Source organism: Bos javanicus, chromosome 6 (genome assembly GCF_032452875.1).
Source record: "Bos javanicus breed banteng chromosome 6, ARS-OSU_banteng_1.0, whole genome shotgun sequence".
Taxonomy (NCBI): domain Eukaryota; kingdom Metazoa; phylum Chordata; class Mammalia; order Artiodactyla; family Bovidae; genus Bos; species Bos javanicus.
This window is the reverse complement of record NC_083873.1, coordinates 71,175,301-71,199,357: the sequence shown is the minus strand read 5'-3', so window position 1 is coordinate 71,199,357 and position 24,057 is coordinate 71,175,301. Positions and strand designations below refer to the sequence as shown.

The window sequence follows — 24,057 nt, the reverse complement described above, 5'->3', positions numbered from 1 at the left end:
ATTGCCTTCTCCGTCAAGCCATTAGACACAGCCAAGCCAAAGATTAGGAGAAGGAAGGATTTATTATTACTTGCAGCAAGTAAGAACACCAAAGATACTTTGGGAAATATCTTTCCCAAAGCAATATCTCTCCGAACAGCAAAATTAGGGAGTTTTTAAGCTAAGAATACATGTATATTCATGAAGGGACCTGAGTGGAGGAGAATTCAGTATAAAAGTAGGGCAAAGGTCAACAGCATCTAAGCTTTACTTGATTGAAGTGAGAAAGGGTCAACTTCATCATCATATTCTCCACTTAGCAGAGGGCCTTGGTTTCCTATAGAACTCAGGCATATTTTATATATATCCTTTGAGGAGGAACTGGAACTCTGCTTTCACTGCAGTGTTGTTTGCCTGCCCTTTCTCTGTTCCTGTATTCCTTTGTTCCCTTAAGATCATTCATTACTAATATTCCTTCAAGGGCAAGCATTGTGGCCAGGCTTAGATTACAGAATGGCTTCTCTTATGTCAAGAAAGCTATTTCTGGTTCTCTTTCTCTGGGAACCCCCTAACTTATTGGCTTAAATGGGGTTTGGATGTAATTATTTTGAAGTTACTTATATATTACTCTTAAAATACCATCTCTTGAAAATGTGTAACGGTACAAAGTTATCTATTCTGTAAAGATTTCTTTAAAGAGATGTTGAAAAGCAGTATCTCCTTCCCTCTGATTACGCTGCTGTTTTGTACTTCATGAAGAGAATTTACTCTGTACTTAAAAGGCCAGATTCTATAAGGGAACTTTGTTTCTGAAAGCCAGGCAGTAAATAATTTGCTGATTTCTGTGTCACACAGAAAATGACTTGGCTTTACTGCTTCTCTGGGGGCAGACCAAAGGACAGACTGATAACTGAATTTTTCTGGACAATTGTTTCCTTTAGAAAAAATTTGCATAGTAAGAAAAGCCAGGGGAAGAAATCCTTTGTAGGATTATGATATGACTAAGATAAGATTGAATAATAAATAAAACAAAAGAATGACTATAACAAAACAGAAGCAGACTCACAGGTAAAGAAAAACTAGCGGTTATCAGTGTGGAAGGGGATGGGAGAGGGGTGTGATGGGGGAGGGGATTACCCATGCGAGGTATAAAAGCCAAGCAACAGGAATATATTGTCTAGCACAGGGAAATATAGCCATTATTTTGCAATAACTTTAAGTGAAGTGTAATCTATTAAAACAATTGATTCATTAATGTTGTACACCTAAAACTAATAATACTATAAATCAACTGTAATAAGGTTGAGTAATTTGAATAAATGTATAATTATAGGCTTTTAAACCTATAAACAATTTTATTGGATTTTCTTTCAGTTATGTATTTTTAAAAACTATATAATCTTTAGTCATAATCAGGGTGTAATTTACAGTGTGGTCAGACTTTTAGAATGCCTGCTTCTTGGGCACTTTTCCTGGACTTCACTGAGAATTAGATGCCTTTTCTCTCTGTTCTCATGTTACCTTATACCTGCTGCCACCATGACACTTACAGTGAATTGTAATTTTCTGTTTATTTGGATAATAATGGTAAGCTTTCTAAGTGCAGGGACTTTATCTCTGTATCCACATATGCTGGCTAATTTCTTAGTGAGGCACTTAGTAATTATTGATTGAGTATAAGAAAGTGAGTAGATTATTTGAAATAGATGTTTTAAAGATTCCTTCCTAATGCCACACTGGATCTTTAGTAAGGGAATATTTCATGGCATATTGAAATAACAAACGTGTGCAACAGACCTAGTTAGGACCCAGCTGTTAAATAATTAACATACTCCCCTCAATGAAAAGCTTTATGACCTTCTCATTGCCTTCTGGATTAAAAAAAAAAAGTTAATTTTGGAGCTATTTTTACATTTATAGAAAAATTAAGAAGATAGTACAGAGTTCCCGTATGTGCCTACCCAGCTTCCTCTGTTAGTAACATCTTCTGGGTGTTTTTAACCATTGGTGTCACCCAAAGCATGTATAGAGACCAGTAGGTGAGTTTTGGGGCAGAAGAGATTGCTGCTGATAAAGCAGACCCATTTCATTGCATACGGAGTTAATAGTATCCTTTAGTAAAACAGGTTTTTTTTGGTTCTTTTTTTTTTTTTAACTGCTCTCCAGTTACGATGGATACTTTTCCTCACATCACTTACATTGCTCTATTGTATTGTTTATTTGGCTGAGCTGGGTCTTAGTTGTAGCACCTAGGATCTTTCTTGTGGTATGCAGGATTTTTTTTAGTTGTGGCATGTGGGATCTAGTTCTCCGACCAGGGATCGAACCCAGGCCCCCTGCATTGGGAGTGTAGATTCCTAGCCACTGAACCACCAAGGAAGTCCCCAGAGGATGTTTTAATATAATGAAATAAAACTTGTTTAGGATCAAACCCAACAAGGAAAAAAAAAGTGATTTTTCTCTTTTGGCCTGCCATTAATAATTAAACTGTAACAGATGCTAAGCAAAAGATTTAAAACAGTGGTGTCCCTTTCTTTCTGTTTTAACATACATAACCATTTTATCTGAAATATATTCTTGACTCTTGTCCGGAGGGGAAGAAACATTAGAAAATCTCTATAAAGCTTTAGTGTTTATAATTCAGTTCTGTTGAGAAGTTAAAATTTGCCATCTTAATCAGTGGTCAGTATGACTTAACAGTTTTTAATTAAAATTTTAAATCTAGCTGTAAAATTGCATGTCTGATTCTATAGGTCTTGGAAAAAATTTTTTCTTAATTTTGTCATGTCGTACTTATGAAACTAATTTAGGTAAATTTTAACCTATTTGTGGCTACTAATCGGGAAAGGAAATTATGGATTTTTTTTTTTCGTTCCTGAAGTGGTTTTCTACAACAAAATGATAGGGTTGTACCACCTCCAGGGCAGAAGGGAGTTTAGACATTTTTCGCCCAGCCCCTTTGTGTTTGTTAAAAACATATATGAACCCCAGAGAATTGTTCAGTTATTTAGTGGGAATACCAAGACATAAAGTCTGTCTACTGGGAACTTAAAATTGGTAAAGTTTTACAATTCAAAATTGCTTTCCTCCCACTTGCTTAAATGTGTTCCTGAGAAGAAAGTATATTAAATTTGTTACCATGTAATACAGGGAGGAAGATTAACCATTTTACATAGCCTGACAGAGTCCAGGAATAACACTGCTATTATTAAGATATTGTATGAGCTTTTCATTATCTATTTTTCTTGAAAATTTTGAAATATAAACACAAGTGTGTATTAAGAAAGTCAGTACAATGTTTGGTGTAAATGCAGTATACAGAAATAAAAATCTAGAATTTTTAAAGTAGTTATATGATTATTTGGACTTCCCTATTTGCAAATAAATATTTTTAATAAGAAAACAAATATTTGAAATAAGTAAATAAAGCCTATCAAAAGGGCCAGAATCTTTGTTCCTTATGCTCTGTCCATAGCCCTTGAGGCACTCTTACCCTTGAATCTATTCATCACTTCCATGGTATAATCATAAGGGATTTATTTGATTTAGGTCATATCTGAATGTCCTACCTTCTTCAGTTTATGCCTGAGTTTTGCAAAAAGGAGCTCATGATCTGTGCCACAGTCAGCTCCAGGTCTTGTTTTTGCTGACTGTATAGAACTTCTCCATCTTGGATGCAAGGAACATAATCAGTGTGATTTTGGTATTGATTATCTGGCGATATCCATGTGTAGAGTTGTTGGAAAAGGTTGTTTGCTTTGACTAGCACATTCTCTTGACAAAACTCTGTTAGCCTTTGCCCTGCTTCATTTTGTACTACTCCAAAGGCCAGACTTCCCTGTTACTCTCCAGTTATCTCTTGACTTCTACTTTTGCATTTTAATCCTCTATGATGAAAAGGACATCTTTTTCTGGTGTTAGTTCTAGAAGGTGTTGTAGGTCTTCATAGAATTGGTCAACTTCAGCTTCTTTGGCACCAGTGATTGGAGCATATTACTGTGATGTTGAATGGTTTGCCTTGGAAATGAACCAAGATCATTCTGTTGGTTTTGAGGTTGTACCCAAGTACTGCATTTTGGACCCTTTTGTTGACTATGAGGGCTACTCCATTTCTTCTAAGGGATTTTTGCCCAGAGTAGTAGATATAATGGTTATTTGAATTAAATTCACCCATTTCCATCTATTTTAGTTCACTGATTGCTAAGATGTCGTTGTTCACTCTTGCCATCTCCTGCTTGATCACTTCCAATTTACCTTGATTCCTGGACCTAACATTCCAAGTTCCTATTATTAATAGCAGCAGTACTGTTATTTACAGCTTTGGACTTTACTTTCACCACTAGACACATGCACAACTGAACATCTTTACCACTTTGACCCACTTCATTCTCTGTGGTTGTTCAGTTGCTAAGTTGTGTGCAACTTTTTGCAACCCTGTGAACAGCAGCAAGCCAGGCTTCCCTGTCCTTCACTATCTCCCAGTTTGCTCAAACTCATGTGCATTATGTTGATGATGCCATCCAGTCATTTCATACCCCCTTCTCCTCCTGCCCTCAATCTTTTCCAGCAACAGGGTCTTTTCCAGTGAGTTGGCTCTTGGCTTCAGGTGGCCAGAGTATTGAAGCTTCAGCTTCAGCATCAGTCCTTCCAGTGAATATTCAGGGTGGATTTCCTTCAGGATGGACTGGTTGGATCTCCTTGCAGTCCAAGGGACTCTCAAGAGTCTTCTCCAACACCACAGTTCAAAAGCATCAATTCTTCGGCAATTCTGTTCTATTCAAATCAATTCTATTCCAGATCCTGAAAGATGATGCTGTGGAAAGTGCTGCACTCAATATGCAATATGCACTCAATATGCAATATGCCGGCTCCCGGCAAGTATGTGCAACTGAATGCAGGGAGTTCCACAGAAGAGCAAGGAAAGATAAAAAGGGCTTCTTTAATGAACAATGAAAAGAAATAGAGGAAGACAATAGAAAGGAAAAGACTAGCGATCTCTTCAATGAAACTGGAGATACGAAGGTAACATTTCATGCAAGGATGGGCACGATAAAGGAAAGAAATGGTATGGACCTAACAGAAGCAGATGAGATTAAGAGATGTCAAGAATACACAGAAGAACTCTACAAAAAAGATCTTCATGACCCAGATAACCATGATGGTATGGTCATTCACCTAAACCTGGACATCCTGAAGTGAGAAGTCAAGTGGGCCTTAGGAAACATTACTATGAATAAAGCTAGTGGAGGTGATGGAATTCCAGCTCAGCTATTTAAAACCCTGAAAGATGGTGCTTTAAAGTGCTGCACTCAGTGTTTCAACAAATTTGGAAAACTCAGCAGTGGCCACTGGACTGGAAAAAGTCAGTTTTCATTCCAGTGTCAAAGAATGTTTAAACTGCTGTACAGTTGTGCTCATTTCACATGCTAGCAAGGCTGTGCTCAAAATCCTTCAAGTTAGGCTTCAACACTTACGTGAACCAAGAACTTCCAAGTTGGGTTTAGAAGAGTCAGAGGAACCAGAGATCAAATTGCCAACGTTTGTTGGGTCATGAAAAAAGCAAGGGAATTCCAGAAGAACGTCTAATTCTGCTTTATTGACTATGCTAAAGCCTTTGACCCTGTGGGTCACAACAAACTAAAAAATTCTTCAAGAGATGGGAGTACCAGACCACCTTACCTCTTTCCCGAGAAAACTATGCTGGTCAGGAAGCAACAGTTAGAACCAGACATGGAGCAAGGGACTGGTTCAAAATTGGGGAAGGAGTGTGAAAAAGCTGTATTCTGTCATTCTGCTTATTTAACTTCTATGTAGGGTACATCATGTAAAATGCCGAGCTGCATGAATCACAAGCTAGAATCATGATTACCAGGAGAAATATCTACAGCCTCAGATATGTACAGGATACCAATCTAATGGCAGAAAATGAAGAGGAAGTAAAGAACCTCTTGATGAAAGTGAAAGAAGAGAGAGAAAAAGCTGGCTTGAAACTCAGCATTAAAAAATTAAGATTGTGGCATCTGATTCCATCACTTCTGGGCAAATAGAAGGGGAAAAAGTGGAAGCAGGGATAGATTTTATTTGGGGGGGTTCCAAAATCACTGCGGACAATGACTGTAGCCGTGAAATAAAAGACTTGCTCCTTGGAAAAGCTATGACAAATCGAGACTGCATGTTGAAAGCAGAAACATCACTTTGATGACAAAGGTCCATATATTAATAGTCAAAGCTATGGTTTTCCTAGTAGTTATATATAGATGTGAGAGTTGAACCAGGGAGGAGGCTCAGCACCAAAGAATTGATGCTTTTGAATTGAGGTGCTTGAGAAGACTCTTGAAAGTCCCTTGGACAGCAAGGAGATCAAACCAGTCAATCCTAAAGGAAATCAATCCGAATATTCATTGGAAGGACTGATGCTAAAGCTGAAGCTCCAATACTCTGACCACCTGATGTGCAGAGCTGACTCATTTGAAAAGACCCTGATGCTGGCAAAGATTGAAGGTAAAAGGAGATGGGGGAGAGGATGAGATGGTTAGATAGCATCACCGACTCAGTGGACACAAACTCTAGGAGTTAGTGGAGGAGTGAGGAGCCTGGTGTGCTGCAGTCCATGGGGTCATAAAGAGTTGGACATGAGTTAGCAACTGGACAATGAACAACAACAATGCAGTTAAAAGACATATTTTTGGAGGAAGTAATTTCAGCTGGTCTGTGAAAGACAGAAGAGTACAAACGTGGTGAGAGAGGGGAAAGATTCACTTCATGGCGTGTACTTTGAAGGCTAGAGAAAGGACTGAAGAAAGTGTATATGGCTTGTATGAGAGTGGTAAACACCCCTATCCTGCCTCTTACCATCCTCAGTGGCTCTCTGTTTTTTGTTATTGTTTGAGGTTTTTTGTTTTGAACAATCTTAAAAATATTTGAAATAGGAAATAAAAGTGAAACTACTTAGTGGAACCCTTAGCCCTGTCTTCACAGTTTCTTTTCACCTCCCTTGCCTTCCATAGTCTTGGAGCTATCACTTCATTATCCCCAGGATTTCACAGAGCAGTTTGAAATGCAGAGAAACCAAGTAGACTGGATGGGATTTGGCAGGAAATGTAGTGGTAAAAAACTCGCCTGCCAATTCAGGAGACATGGGATGTGGGTTGGATCCCTGGGTCGGGAAGATTCCCTAGAGAAGGGCATGGCAACCCACTCCTGTATTCTTGCCTAGAGAATCTCATGGACAGAGGGGTCTGACAAGGCTACAGTCCATGGGGTTGCACAGAGTCAGACATGACTGAAGCAACTTAGCATGCACACATACGTGATCTCACTAAAGTTTTATTGTCCATGGTTCTTATGGACTGGTGCTGTCCTATTCGCTTTGGATTCCACAGCCATGTCACATTGTCGGCAACCTCTTGCTGGTCAGATTACTGTTGATTAAAGCCATATCTTAGCATAGATTATAATGCTCAGCATGTAAGTCAGCTTTTTCGGGAAGAGGTTGTTTATCTTTTTTTTTTTTAAACTTTACATAATTGTATTAGTTTTCCCAGAATATTGGATATAAAAGCAAAAATAAACAAATGGGACCTAATTAACCTTAAAAGCTTCTGTACATCAAAGGAAACTATTAGCAAGGTGAAAAGACAGCCTTCAGAATGGGAGAAAATAATAGCAAATGAAGCAACCGACAAACAACTAATCTCAAAAATATACAAGCAACTCCTACAGCTCAACTCCAGAAAAATAAATGACCCAATCAAAAAATGGGCCAAAGAACTAAATAGACATTTCTCCAAAGAAGACATACAGATGGCTAACAAACACATGAAAAGATGCTCAACATCACTCATTATCAGAGAAATGCAAATCAAAACCACTATGAGGTACCATTTCACACCAGTCAGAATGGCTGCGATCCAAAAGTCTACAAATAATAAATGCTGGAGAGGGTGTGGAGAAAAGGGAACCCTCTTACGCTGTTGGTGGGAATGCAAACTAGTACAGCCACTATGGAGAACAGTGTGGAGATTCCTTAAAAAACTGGAACTAGAACTGCCTTATGATCCAGCAATCCCACTGCTGGGCATACACACTGAGGAAACCAGAAGGGAAAGAGACAGGTGTACCCCAATGTTCATCGCAGCACTGTTTATAATAGCCAGGACATGGAAGCAACCTAGATGTCCATCAGCAGATGAATGGATAAGAAAGTAGTGGTACATATACACAATGGAGTATTACTCAGCCATTAAAAAGAATACATTTCAATCAGTTCTAATGAGGTGGATGAAACTGGAGCCTATTATACAGAGTGAAGTAAGCCAGAAGGAAAAACACCAATACAGTATACTAACGCATATATATGGAATTTAGAAAGAGGTTGTTTATCTTAAAGCATGACTTTTTGACAGTGGGATACAGGTTAGATGACTGGAAAAGATAAAATAAAGAAAGGACACATTGGGCGATTGAACTGACGTCAAAGTCAAGTCTTCTCTTCATGTAGCCTGTGGGCCGTCCTGTGGTCCTTTATTTGTAGCGTATACCCCGCTCACCAGAGATTGGTGTGTATAGTAAGGCTATATCTGGTAGCCAGAGATTCTTCTAATAAGCTTTCTTAGTCCTGTTATATTTTACATGTTCACATGTGGTGAAACTTACAAGTTACAAAACTTTCAAAGGTCATATTGATCATGAATCTGATGATGCTCGTATCAGAGACAGTGAGATTATGGAAACTTTTTTCACCTTCTTAATCTTGTCTTTTGAGTTGTACTCTGAAACTTGATATTTGTCACTGTTTACAGATAATGAGATGTCAACCATATGCTCGTCTGGTGTTTAAGAGTGATTATATATTTTTAAAATAAATTTCTCTTGAATCACTGTAATTATTTAATTTTTAAAAATTTCTTTTTTAGTCAGATCTTGTGGATCAAAGTATATTTAATTTTATCCCAGAGGGGGAACATTCAGAAGTTTATAAAATACTCTCTACCCATCTGCTGGAAAGTGATTCATTAACCCCTGAATATTTAAAATGTAAGTAGTACCTCTTAAGCGAAAAGTTAAACGGATTTGGTTGCATTATCCTTTACTTTTGTAATTTCTTGACAGAGATATGTTTAACCAAATTAATACATAGCATCATCCCAAATCCCCTGTTAGATCCTTTTTAAATATTAAAATATAATGGAATTATGACCATGTTAAAAGTCTGAACTCTGTTCCAGAATACAGTGAAATCTCATCTGTTATAATATGCCATAAAACTATTTTACAGAAAAATGGAACTCAGCAATATATTCTTATTAATGTTTATATAAAATCTTACTGTAGTAAGAGAAAATAAAGGGTTTTTATTTTCACCATCACTAACCAATTGAACACTGAAACTATGAGACAAAACATGTTTTTTATAAAATTACTTAAAGAAATTTTGTGCTCTATTAAGCAGAATTAAACAATAATTTATTGGATATGTCTAATGCAGAGATGCAGGTTTGATTTCTGGGTTGGGAAGACCCCATGGAGAAGGAAATGACAACCCACTCCAAACCACTCCAGTGTTCTTGCCTGGGAAATCCCATGGACATAGGAGCCTAGCGTGGTACAGTCCATGGGGTCGCAAAAGAGTCGGACATGACTTGGCGAGTAAACAACAAAGCAGCAGTGTAACAGACACTTGTGCTATGTAATAGAAATGCCAAGAATAGGGAAGTGTAGTCCTGCCTTTAATAAGTATAAAATGTTGTCGTGTAATCTGACTTTTCTTCTAGATTCATTGACCAGAATATCTGGTCAATGAATACCTTGTTTTCTTTTCTTTCTTTTTTTTTTTTTCATTTTAAACTGGAAGATAATTGTTTTACAATGTTGTGTTGGTTTCTGCCACACAGCAATGTGAATCAGCCGTAAGTATACATATATCCCCTCCCTCTGGAACTTCCCTCCCACCCCTCGTTTTCTTGAATAAATTATCCTGTGTAAAGTCTGAAATCATGACAGCTCTACATTTGGCCATTAGCTATTAGATGTCTTCTTTAACTACTTTTTTCATGGCTTTTAAATTTTGACTTTTCTTATAGTGGTGATGGTTTAGTTGCTAAGTCATGTCCAACTCTAGCAACCCCATGAACCATAGCCCACCAGGCTCCTCTGTCCGTGGGATTCTCCAGGCAAAAATGCCAGAGTGGGTTGCCATTTCCTTCTCCAGGGGATCTTCCTGACCCAGGGATTGAACCCAGGTCTCCTGCATTGCAGGCAGATTCTTTACCATCTGAGCTACAAGGGAAACTAACATTAATCATTTTAAAGTTTCTTCATATTTTGAATCTTTGATTATGTAGAACATTAACTGTTCAACAGTTGAGATACACATATACACACATGTAAGTATGTGTGAATGTATGTTTTTGATAAGAATAAATAGCCTTTCAGAAGAAGTTGAGAGTAGTTAAGAGACCAGGAGAATACATTTGAAGCTTATTTATACTTGTTAAAAAACCAAATTCTTCTATGACATGACTAAGCGACTACTCTAGTCTTTCATCTAGGAGAAAGATTTGGGTTGGATATAGTGATGCAGAGGCCAGTTATACGCCTGTAAACAACAGTATTTGAAGTCAGTTCAGTTTAGTTGCATCCCACTCTTTGCGACCCAATGGACTGATATACAAAATAAAGTTATTTCCACAGATGAAAAGGATGTTTCATGCCAAAGGAATGAACATGATTTAAAACAGAGGGGAATTGCTAGGAAAATTCAGGATTCTCCAAATAGGTCATTTGTATCATCATGAAGGTAAGGTAGTACAAGTGATGTGTTTGTGTCTAGAGAAGGAAATAAAGCCTGATATTTCATCCTTAACAGTTTGGTTTTTATTTTTTACTTCGTTGAGAAGCCAGCAAAAAGGGGATTTGGGTGGTTTTGTGGTTCAAAAAGAAAATCTCTCAGGTGGAAAATTTTGGGAAAATGACTAGACTTGAGTTAAAAAGGACAGCAGTAGAAGTAAGGATGGAGAAGAAAGCGTGCCTGTGAGTGTTGAGGTGAACTAGGTAGGACTTGGTGTTAGCCACTGGTGTCAAACCAGCTAGAGATCATCAGTGGGGAAGGTTTTAGGAAGAAGGTAAGAGTTTGAACTTGCTGAGTTTAACGATAAACCCATTGATAATAATAACAGAAGAGTATGAGTTGGATACTGTAAGTGGAGAGGTGTTATTAGTCCTTGAGTACTGAAATAATAATGAGGAAAGTAATACAATCTAAGAGTAGTAGGCAAGGGTGAGTTTGAGTGGCAAGAGTGTGGAGGCATAGAGAATACATTTTTGCAGTTACCTAGATGCAAGGTCACTTAACATCGATACCAGAATGGTGGTACTGGCTGCTCATGTGGAAAAAATGACTCACCAGAGCGTTCTTGGTGTAATAAAGAGCAGATCCTGGTTACAGATTTAGTTTTTGAGCTGGTGATACAAAGAGAACAAATTGATATGATTTCTAACTAAGGAGATAGGACAGAGGGGAATGACAGCCGCCTTAGGAAGATAGAAGGAAAAATTCACTTTCAAGTATTTTGAATTTAAGTTACTGATGGAACAGTCAGGTACAAATGTCCTGAAAAATAGTGATATGAGACTTGGTCTTACATAAAATGTTAAAATTGGTGAGAGAGATTTAGGAGTAAATAAGTTTGTCAGTGCTGGTAAGTTTGTAAAGCATAATAGATTACAATCAAAAGAACTTTTGTGAATGTCTATAGTTGACTGATTAATAGAAGGGAGAGAAATAGTCAATAAGGTAGGAAGGTAAGTTTCATGCTATGGGAATGAAAACATGTGAGTTTTATGAAGAGGTAGAAACAATGAAGAGCACTTTCTGTGGAAGTGTGAGGGCAAAAGCCATAATACATGAAGTTAAGGAGGGTGAACATACGGAAACTAGAGCACATAATGAGAAGGAAGGAGATCTGTGTTACTAAAAACAATAGCATGAAAAAAGACCTGAGTAAATTTAAAAGTAGAAGGTAAGGACCCAAAGAAGACATATGTGAATGCTAAAGGAATGAATGGTTCTGGTGGTCCTAGAGAAGGAAGATGGGAAAGACTGTTTAAAGTAGAGATAAAAAAAATTGGACTAGGAAGCAAGACCTTTCTTTGAGATTAGAGTGATGAATGACAAGGAAGGACAAATAAAAATGGAGGGAACATGGAGTTACTTGTATCAGAAGATCTGTCTTCTTTATTAAGGACAACGTGAGATCATCTCCTGAAGAGACTCTGCTTTTATGGACTGAACACAATGTCATTGAGGACTTCTGTATGAGAAAATAGTAATTGTAAACTTACAAAACTATTAGAATCTTACTTTGTGTGGCTTATTTATGATAAATCACAAAATACGTTATATTTTTTCTCTTATTTCAGCAAAAAATCAGTTAGAATTTTGTTGTCATATGCTTCGAGGAACAATAGACCCAAAGGAACCATCTACTTATGAATATGTGAAATTTATAGGAAATTTCAAATCTTTAAACAGTGGTAAGTTAAAATGCTTCTCTTACAATATTTTTTCACTTGTTGTTATTTTAAGCTCTTAAAGACAAATGTTCAAGTATTAGTAAAAACTAGATTTTTACTGGAGTAACTGATGGTATTCATTTCCTTATTGCTTTAGTATCCACTTCAGCACACAATGGTTTTGAAGGAACAATACAACGCACTCACAGGCCTTCTTATGAAGATAGAGTTTGTTTTGTAGCTACTGTCAGATTAGCTACACCTCAGTTCATTAAGGTATGTTTCTGTTTCCCAGAAGGGTTTCACTTCATATTATGGGTCCTATCTGTTGTTTTTTTAATTGTTCCCAGATACTTCCTGTAAACATTAAAGTAGTAATGGCCATGAGTCATTAAACATGTATGATCATAATATTTTTGAAGCAAATAGTGAGTTATCAAAGCACTCATCAAATTATAGAACTAATTTTTTGATAATATACCTTGTGTTGGGTTGGCCAAAAATTTCATTTGGGTTTGTGAAATTTTTGGCTGTTAACCAGTGGTTATATATCACCATTGTCCTGCTTTTGTGCAAAATTTTGAGGTGCTTTTGTTGTATAGTTCACAAATACATTAAAGGGGAACAGCCAAAGATTGCTTTTGAAATTTTCTTTTGAAATACACAGGTGACCTTATTACATTTAATTTACCTTTTCAATTTTAAAAGTCAATTAAATAATTTTATTTTTATATCCTGGGTCCAGGAAGTAGATGATTAGTAGTAAAGTCAGAAAATGAAAGACTTCAGTAACCACAAAGTGGCTGAAAATAAGCCAGGCTAAGATTTTAAATTTAGGGAAATACCATAGGACAAAGTACTGAATTAGCAGTTAGAGGATCTTAAACCACTCTGACTCTACTCGTTTTGATCGTAGGAAGTAATGGTGGTGGTAACATGCTTTTTGGATGCTTACCACATGCTGTTTACGTGCATTATCTCACCTAATACTTACAAATGGTGATACGATCACCATTTTATATGTAAGGAAACTGTGGCTTAGGGAAGTTAAGTTACTTACCCAGAGTCACAGCTATTAAGTAGTAGAACTGAGATTGATTCTAATTCCTTTTTTTCCTAAACCCAAACTCTTAATCACTACATTGTGCTGCAGAAGGTCATTCAAGAACAGGGGCAGGTTGGAATACATTGTTGCATACGACTAAAGCCTAGGGTTACTGTGAATGGAGGGAGGGTAGGGATGTTGAGAGATGAGGTTAGAAAAGTAAGCAGACGCTGGCAGTGATGCATGTTTTTTTCTTTGTTGTTTGTTTCTCCTTGTTTAGATTTTGTCCTAATGGAATGAGCAGCCATTAAGATTTTTCTGTTAGGGAAATTATACAATCATGTTTGAGTATTTATAAGGTCATTGTGGCCAGAATAGAAGATGGGTTGAAGGACAGGGAAACTTGTTTGGAATATTTTGCAATAATGTGAGCCAGTGGTGGCAACTAGAGTCTAAACTAAGACCCTGAAGATGGATGGGATTGAATAGATTAAAAAAAAAAAAAAACAACTTAGAAGGTGAAACTGAAAGGATTTAGCAGTGGCCATTTAGATGGTGAAAGGTGAAAATGAATGTATTGTGACTATTAGATTTTAGACTTAATGGCACAGTACAGGTATGCCTCCATTAATGAGATGGAACATTATGTAACTGGATATGAGGATTAAAATAGTTGGTTCATTTTAGGACATGTTGAGTTTGTGGTATGTGGAAACATCCAGACAGAAATATAGAACTATAATTCAGGAGAGAGATTAGAATGAGACTTTATAGGCATGTGAGTGAATAGAGAAATGTGTGGAGTGAGAAGTACTCCCCCAGAATCCTGCATGTGTTTATTGCCACATTCCTTAGTACTAGAAAATAAAAATGTTTTTTTAAAGAAATGTTTAAGGAAAAGTTAGCTAAAAATGACTTATACAGATGCAATATTTAATAATTTGCTGAGTACACAGAAAAGTATTTCTCAATTTAATTATTTATTTGTAGGAAATGTGCACTGTTGAAGAACCCAATGAAGAGTTTACATCTAGACATAGTTTAGAGTGGAAGTTTCTATTTCTAGATCACAGGTAACTCCCATTTTTAAATTCTATAAAAAGATTAATCATTATAATTCTTGAAATTATTGGATTTAAAAGACAAACTTTTTCTAGACAGGATGCTCAAACTCATTATCCATTATTTAAGAAATAAAGTTTCCTCCCAAAATTGGTTTGTAGTTGAGTACTTTTTATTAATGGAAAAAGTCATAATATTGATTGTTTTATATGTAATTCAGGGCACCACCCATAATAGGATATTTGCCATTTGAAGTTCTGGGAACATCAGGCTATGATTACTATCATGTGGATGACCTAGAAAATTTGGCAAAATGTCATGAGCACTGTAAGTAGATTTTAATACTTCGGGTGGTAATACTTTTTTTAATCTGTAAATAACTATCATATTAATAGAAGGTGGTAAAACAGACCATTTTTGTATTTTTGAAATGTATTGGAAAAATTTCTTTTGTATGCATAACTACTTCTAATAGGAATCCTAGATCAAGTCTAAATTAAACTTCCTCCCATTTTATATATTTCAATCTATAGTAGTTAAGTACAGGTTTATAATATGGCATCTAATAAACCTTGTTTTGAAATATAGAAGTTCTATATTTAGAGTAAGAAGTAGATTGCTTTGAAAATTATAATATTAGAACACTATTTCATGAATTTTTATTTCTAGGCATGTGAGTCTGCACAGGAGGTAATGCCACATTTAAAGAATCTCTTATAGAAAACTCAGTGAGTGCTTCATAATGTTACCTTCCATTGTTATATTAACAGAAGGAACATTATCATCTCATTTTGCCCTGTTCTGAACAACTTACATGTATTATTTTCATTATTCATAGTCACAGTTGTATAATAGAAAGTAGGTCTGTTATTATCTCTACAAGTAAACTGAGACAGAAAAAGGCTAACTAATTTACTTACAGTCCCATAACATTGGTGGCAGACATCAAAAAGTCTACAAACAAATGCTGGAGAGGGTGTGGAGAAAGGGGAATCCTCTTACACTGTTGGTGGCAATGCAAACTAGTACAGCCACTATGGAGAACAGCGTGGAGATTGCTTAAAAAAATGGAAATAGAACTGTTGTACGACCCAGCAATCCCACTGCTGGGCATACACACTGAGGAAACCAGAATTGAAAGAGACACATGTACCCCAGTATTCATTGCAGCACTGTTTACAATAGCCAGGACATGGAAGCAACCTAGATGTCCATCAGCAGACAAATGGATAAGAAAGTTGTGGTACTTATACACAATGGAATACTACTCAGCTATTGAAAAGAATGCATTTGAGTCAGTTCTAATGAGGTGGATGAAACTGGAACCTATTATACAGAGTGAAGTCAGAAAGAAAAACACCAATACAGTATATTAACACATATATATGGAATTTAGAAAAATGGTAATGATGATCCTATATGTAAGACAGCAAAAGAGACATAGATGTAAAGAACAGACTTTTCTGTGAGAGAAGGTGAGGGTGGGATGATTTGAGAGAATAGCATTGAAACATGTATATTACCATATGTGAAATAGATGACCAGTACAAGTTCAATGCATGAAATAGGGCATTCAAAACTGGTGCACTGGTACAACCCAGAGGGATGGGATGGGGAGGGAGGTGGGAGGGGATTCAGGATGGGGGATACACATACACCTGTGGCTGATTCATTCCGATGTATGGCAGAAACCACCACAATATTGTAAAGTAATTAGCCTCCAATTAAAAAAACAAAAAACATTGGTGGCAGAGATAGGATTAGAGTCTGGACCTACTCCTTTACCACATGCTGTTTGTTCATTCTTTGTTTAGAAGTTTGTTTTAATAGGTTTCATTTGCCTCTCTGATCCTCCTTCCCAAATCTTTCCATTTTGAGTATCCTCTAAAGCTTAATTAGATATTTAATGTACCTTCATGTCTTAGGCTGGTTTATAAACCTCTATGAAAATAAAGCATGTTATATAATATCACAAAAGAAATATTTTTCACTTTGAGTGATATGGGCACTAGCCTCTGTGATGTATTAAAAAATCTGACACCTCTATTAACTAGCTGGATAATTTTTGACAACCAATTTCAAGTATGTAGACTTTGATTTCCTCATGAATAGTGACGGGTTGGAGGAGAGAGAGCGAACATGATTCCGGTCCAGCCTGTCTTAAGGTTTTATCCACTGAATACCAGTCTATTAAAAACGAATTTTATGGTCAAAGAAAATTAGGTAAGAGTTCATAATCAGTCCCCATCTCCCCACCACCAGAATCTTGACAGATTAGCATACTCAAGGCTTTGAGAAGAACAAATTTTCCCAAGTTAATTTAACACAGAACCCATTTTTTGCTTAATATCTGCTAAAAGACTTTTGAATTTACAATCTATAAAGAATGTTTTGGGAAATACTGCTTGAAATACTGTTTTGGGAAATCAGCTACTTGAAATAATTAAGTTTTTCTGATTTTCGTAAGTTAAGGTTTAGAAGTAAATGCCTCTAAAATGCTATACTTGGACTTCCTGGTGGTCCAGTGGTTAAAAATCCACTTGCCACTGCAGAGGACACGGGTTCAAGTCCCTGGTCTGGGAAGATCCCGCATGCTGCAGGGAAACTAAGCCTGTGTACCACAGCTGTTGAAGCCCACGCACTGGAGCCGTGCTCTGCAATAAGAGAAGCCATTTCAGTGAGGAGCCCACACACCACAACTGGAGCATAGCCTCAGCTCTCCTGAAACTAGAGAAAGCTTGAATGTAGCAACGAAGATCCAGTGCAGCCAAAAAATAAAAGATGCTGTATATGCAGAGGGTGAGGGGTAGGGTATGGGGAGTAGAGCTCAGGTGTAATTACTTATTGCTGTTATCCTTAATATATCTTAGCAGGAGAGAGTCAGTATGTGAATAATTTATTCTCAAGTATTTGGACATTTATTGTGTATGAAAAATACCTACGCTCAGCAATAACAGGCTCTTAAGTTGGGAGATTATGGAAGGCTATGGAAGATTTGATATACTATATGTTATTGAAAAGCCAGAAGAATTTTATAGATAGATAGACAGATAGATATAAATGTGAATGGTACCTTTGGGTAAAAATCTAGTAATACAAATCAAAAAATATTTTTTTTCTTCTTAGTAATGCAATATGGAAAAGGCAAATCTTGTTACTATAGGTTCCTGACCAAAGGACAGCAGTGGATTTGGCTTCAAACTCATTATTATATCACTTACCATCAGTGGAATTCAAGGCCAGAGTTTATTGTTTGTACTCACACCGTAGTAAGGTAATAATTCTTTTACAGAATTTCTGAATATGGAAACATTCATATTGATTTTGGAATGTAGTTTTATGTATGACTTATTCAGAAGTACAGAGTGATTTTTTTCTCCATTTTATTTTTCAGTATTTTTTTCAATATTCAGTATTTTCAATATTATTGAAAATATTCATATTTTCAGTTTATTATTAAATGTACTTATAGGCGTTATATAGAAATAAAGATAACATAATTTCTGACATAAGTTTTATGGTTTAGAGCAGATGTTGTAACTGTCTTTTGTATATACCACAGTCAGTCATGTAAAAGGAGAGCTAGAGTAGATAAAGTATACTGTTCCTTTATTTAATTCCTCTTGATTTAGGTCCTGTGTGGTTACAGATCATTTATAGTAGTACATTAAATTTTTTAGATATGTAAAAAAGTGAAATTTGAATTAAGATACACTCTGTGTGTGTGTGTATATATATATATATATAGTGCTATATACGTATACGTTTTAGGGTTTTTTTGGTGCATAGAAAATTGTCTGGAATTTGTGATGAACAAATGAGATACATAATGAATATTGAATTGTTGCACCTCTGCAGTGTTTTAAATGAATGATCAAACACTGAAATTCTGTTTTTTTTCCACTTGTAGTTATGCAGAAGTTAGGGCTGAAAGACGACGAGAACTTGGCATTGAAGAGTCTCTTCCAGAGACAGCTGCTGACAAAGTATGTATCTTATAGGTTTTTAAAAAATTATTTCTTCTCAATGAATAACAAGACTCAATAATTTACAGAAAAATTGTTTTTCAAATATTTAATCTACTTGTAATTATAACTATAGTATTTATTTTTATATTAAATTTAATATTTTAAAACCTCATGTGTTTTTAAAAAAGATTTGAAGGGCCTGCTATTTAGAGATCATTGTAGAGACATATATGATCTTAGAATTAAACTAACATTTATTACAATCTGCTAGGCTGTGGTTTTTATATGAAATATGAAATATAATTTATTTCTCAGACATCCTTATCTGGATATATCCCCACTTTGAAAATATTAAAACTGAGCTTAAAGACTCATGACTGGAAAGTTATAGTCAGATTTTGAACACTGGTTTCTCTTTTCATTATATCAGGTAGAAATATTAGCTACCTATTGCTATGTTACAAACCTTAATGATATAAAATAACATACATATATTATCTCAGTAGTTTCTGTGAGTCAAGAATCCAGACACAGTTTAGTTGGGCACTCTGCTTCAGAATTGGTCATGGGTCTGTAATCAAGGTTTCAGTCCAGGGTCCCTCACAAGCCTGGAATCAAAGTGTCAGTGGAGCCACAGTCATTTCCAGGTCCAGTCAAAGCAGAATCTCTTTCCAAGCTCACTTAGTGGTTGAAATGCATATGAACACCACAACAGGATATCACTTCATACCTGTAATAATGGCAGTTATCAGAAAGGCAATAAATAGCAAGTATTGGCAAGGATATGGAGAAAAGGGAACCCTCATGAACTGTTGGTGGGATTGTAAGTTGGTGCAGTCACTACAGAAAATAGTATGGAAATTCCTCAAGAAATTAAAAATAATATGATATAACAGCTTCACTTCTTAGTATTTACCTGAAGAAAACAAAAACAATTGTAAAGATTTATATATCCTTATGTTCATTGCAGGATTATTTACAATAACTAAGATACAGAAACAAGTAAAGATGTGGGACATACATAGAGTAGAATACTATTCAATCATTAAAAAATGAAATATTGCTATTTGTAACAGTATGGATGGATCTTGGGGGCATGATGCTAAGGGAAATAAGTCAAAGAAAGACAAATTATCTCACTTACGTGTAGAATTTAAAAAACAAAACAAATGAACACGCAAACCAGACTCATAGAGAACAAACTGCTGATTGCCCGAGTGAGGCGTTGGGGTGTAAGATGGGGCAAAATAGGTGAAGGGGGTTAAGAGGTGTAAACTTTCAGTTGTAAAATATGCCATAGCATAAGAAAAATTGTAAGTGCTTTCCTCAGAAAATATCTTTCATTAAAACATAGTGGATCTTTTACCTCTAAGCAGTCATAGTCTTTTTGGAAAAATTCTTTCATGTGGGACCCATGAGAGCAGAAAACTTGTCTTTGTTATTTGCTCCTGTATTCTCAGCATCTTGAGCCATGGAAGGCAACTTTTAAATTGAAATATAGAAGATGCAAAATTTATTAGTTTTAGGTGTGCAACATAGTGATTCAGCATTTAAATACATTACAAAATGAATGTGTGTCTAGTCCCCATACAAAGTTGTTACAGTCTTTTGGAATTGAAACAAAAATAAATGGGACCTAATTAAACTTAAAAGCTTTTGTACAGCAAAGGAAACCATAAACAGAATGAAAAGACAACCCACAGAATGGGAGAAAATACTGGCAAACGAAGCAGCTGACAAGGGATTAATCTCCAAAATATGCAGGTAGCTCATGAAGCTCATTATCAAAAACAAATGACTTAACCAAAAGATGGGCAGAAGATCTGAATAGACATTTCTCTAAAGAAGACATACAGATGGCCAGTAGGCACATGAGAAGATTGCTCAGCATCACTCATCATTAGAGAATTGCAAATAAAAACTACAATGAGGTATCACCTCACACTGGACAGAATGACCATTATCAAAAAGTGACCATCAATAACAGCTGAAGAAGATGTGGAGAAGATGAAGCCGTCCTACACTTTTAGTGGGAATGTAAATAGGCACAACCACTATGGAGAACAGTATGGGAGGTTCCTCAACAAACAATAGAGTTCCCATATGATCCAGCAGTCCCCCTCCTGGGCATATATCTGCAGAAACCATAATTTGAAAGGATACATGCACCCCAGTGTTCAGTTGCAACACTGTTTACAGTATTCAGGATATGGTAGCACCCTAAGTGTCCATCAATAGATGAATGGATAAAGAGGTTGTGGTACATATATACAGTGGGATATTAGCCATAAAAAAGAAGGCAGCAACATGTATGGACCTAGAGATTATCATACTAAGTGAAATCAGTCAGAGAAAGTATCATATATTGTTTATACATGAAATCTAGAAAATGATATAGATCAACTCATTTACAAAACAGAAATAGTCTCACAGACTTAGAGAACAGACTTGTGGTTCTGTTCAGACTACTGAAGGGGAAAGGTGGGTGGGAGGGAAAAATTAGGGGGTTGAGATTAACATATATGCACAGTATTATATATAAAACAGATAATCAACAGGGACCTAATGTATAGCACAGAAAACTCTACCCAATACTCTGTAATAACCTATGGGAAAAGAATTCAAAAAAGAATAGATAATATATACAAAAATCACTTTGTTGTACATCAGAAAGTAACGCAATGTTGTAAATCATCTATGCTGCTGCTACTGCTGCTAAGTCGCTTCAGTCATGTCCGACTCTGTGACTCCATAGACAGCAGCCCACCAGGCTCCCCCATCCCTGGGATTCTCCAGGCAAGAACACTGGAGTGGGTTGCCATTTCCTTTTTCAATGCATGAAAGTGATAAGTGAAAGTGAAGTTGCTCAGTCGTGTCCAACTCTTAGGGACCCCATGGACTGCAGCCTACCAGGCTCCTCCGTCCATGGGATTTTCCAGGCAAGAGTCCTGGAGTGGGGTGCCATTGCCTTCTCCAATTTAAAAAAAAAATCAGTAAGGACAGTACTGAGCCAGGAGTAGAGAAACTTTAATTCAGCTACTTAGTGAGGAGTAAGCACAAGGTGAGTAAATGACTACAGCAAGGAGAGATAGATAATGTAGCGTTCATAGCTGTGAGTTTTGGGAAAGGTGGAAGGGAGGATGTTCAGGCCAGAGCAGTAGGAGGACTTCTGTTCTACCTCCGGAGCAGAGGTCTGAAGGTTGAGAGAAAGGAAACTCCCACTGCCTGGGAGACCTACAAGGAAACTGGTATCCTTTGGGGGTGGAGGGTGGGGGGTCCTGGGTTTTAGTCAGAGGACGCCAATGAAGGAATGTTCATCAGTGAGGTTGAGAATACAGCTTTTGCTGCTTAGGGAAACTGAAGGCAGGCAGAAGGGTTTTAGGAGCTGGGAGAGGGTGGGAGATGGAGACAAAACAGGATGTAAAGAGCAATTACAGTGCAGGACAGCGGGCATTGTGTCACATAACCCATTTTTTCCTTTTGTGATAGTAGTAATTTTGAAATCATTTATTTATATCGGTGTATACACACACATTGCCTTCTATGTAGCTTCCCTGAAATAGGAAACAGAGTATTGTTGCTTAATTCACTGTTGCATATGGAGGTTCTTTGACGGCACTTTGCTCCACTATAATGAGCAAACAGCAGGTGGGTATATTTATATACTTGGTATATTAATAGGTGGGCTTCCCTTGTAGCTCAGCTGGTAAAGACTACGCCTGCAATGCAGGAGACCCCAGTTCGATTCCTGGGTTGGGAGGATCCCCTGGAGAAGGAAATGGCTACCTACTCCAATATTCTTGCCTGGGAAATCCAGTGGACAGAGGAGATTGGGAGGCTACAGTCCATGGGGTCACAGAGTTGGACATGACTGAGTGACTAAGCACAGCACAGCATGTTAATAGGTAGAGTTACATAAATGGTGGTGGCAAGCATTTTCATCTATATAAGACAGAGGTCTCTGTGGAGAGAGAGGGAGAAAGAGGTTTAAGAACTTTTGGAAAGTATGGAATAACTGTGGAGAGTAGGAAAGTGAGCCCTCTAGAAAATGTAATGTTTCTGGCTTAGTGTTATGTATCATTTTAGATTGGTGATCATTTTAAGTTGACTGTAATTGTCTCCAAAGGAACAAGTGAACTGGAAAGCTCAGACAGGGAAGTGTGGTTTAAAGTTGGATTTTAATTTGTGTTTTTAGAGGCACTACAGTAATCTGGTAATGAAGAGTAGGGATTGAATCAGGTAGAATAGAGGAAGAAGTTATTGGCAACAAGGAGTTCCTAGAAAGCTGAGAGGCCAGGACAGGATATTGCATGAATCATCCATATAGATATTGAATTCTGGAGACGGTCAGAGTTGGTGTGAAGAAGATGATTTTGAGCAGTCAAATGCTGAGTTCCAGATACTTACAGCGCCTTTATAAACTAAAGTGTCTGTTGGTTGGTCTTTTTTTTTTTTTTTCTGATTTGAAATATACGTAACAAAATTTACCATCTCAACCAATTTTAAGTTCAGTGGTGTTAAGTACATTTACAGTGTTGTGTAAGCATTACCACCATCCATCACCAAAACTTTTTCATCTTTCCAAACTGAAATTCCATATCCATTGAACAGCAACTCCCCGTTCCCTCCTCTCCAACCCTGGGCAGCCACCAGTCCACTTCTGACTATGACTTGATTCCTATAGGTACCTCATGTAAGTGGAATCATACAGTATTTGTCTGTATATGATTAACTTATTTCACTCAGCATAATGTTCTCAAGGTTCTTCTATATTGTTATATGTCAGAGTTTCCTTTTGAAGATAAACAGTATTCCATTGTGTGTATATATACCACGTTTTGTTTATTCATTCATCCATCGATGTACACTTGGGTTGCATCTGTATTTTTAACTATTGCGGTTAATGCTGCTAGGAACATGGCTTACAAATACACATTTGACTCCCTGTTTTTAATTCTTTTGAGCATATACGCAGAAATGAAATTGTTGGATCATATAGTAATTCTATATTTAATTTTTTGAGGAGCTGTTACATTTTTCCATAGTAGCTCTGCTGTTTTATACATTCTTACCAGGCTTCCCAGGTGGCTCAGTGGTAGAGAATCCATCTGCCAGTGCAGAAAACACGGAAGATGTAAGTTCAGTCCTTGGCTCGGGAAGATCCCCTGGAGGAGGAAATGGCAACCCACTCCAGTATTCTTGCCTGGAGAATCCCATGGACAGAGGAGCCTGGCGGGCTACAGTTCGTAGGGTCGCAAAGAGTTGGACGTGACTAAGCAGCTGAACACCACCACCACCACCCCCACTGGCACTGCACAAGGGTGCTAGTTTTTTCATATCCTCACCAACACTCGTTATTTTCTAATTTTTTTGGTAATAGCCATATTGATAGATGTGAAGTGGTATTTCTTGGTTTTGATTTGCATTTCCCTAAGTGATGCTCAAAATTCTCCAAGCCAGGCTTCATTCAGCAGTATGTGAACTGTGAAC

The 24,057-nt window shown here is 36.9% G+C and overlaps 1 protein-coding gene across 11 annotated transcripts in view; it reads left to right on the top strand.

The window, feature by feature from the left end:
- The window catches only part of CLOCK (clock circadian regulator), a 111,389-nt gene that overhangs the window by 62,683 nt on the left and 24,649 nt on the right, over positions 1-24,057 (top strand). For all 11 annotated transcript variants that reach the window (XM_061420197.1, XM_061420192.1, XM_061420199.1 and 8 more), the window contains 7 exons: positions 8,895-9,015; positions 12,400-12,513; positions 12,650-12,768; positions 14,528-14,610; positions 14,820-14,926; positions 17,726-17,873; positions 18,510-18,585. In XM_061420197.1, coding sequence (XP_061276181.1) covers positions 8,895-9,015; positions 12,400-12,513; positions 12,650-12,768; positions 14,528-14,610; positions 14,820-14,926; positions 17,726-17,873; positions 18,510-18,585 — 768 coding nt within the window. The remainder of the gene's footprint in view (positions 1-8,894; positions 9,016-12,399; positions 12,514-12,649; positions 12,769-14,527; positions 14,611-14,819; positions 14,927-17,725; positions 17,874-18,509; positions 18,586-24,057) is intronic.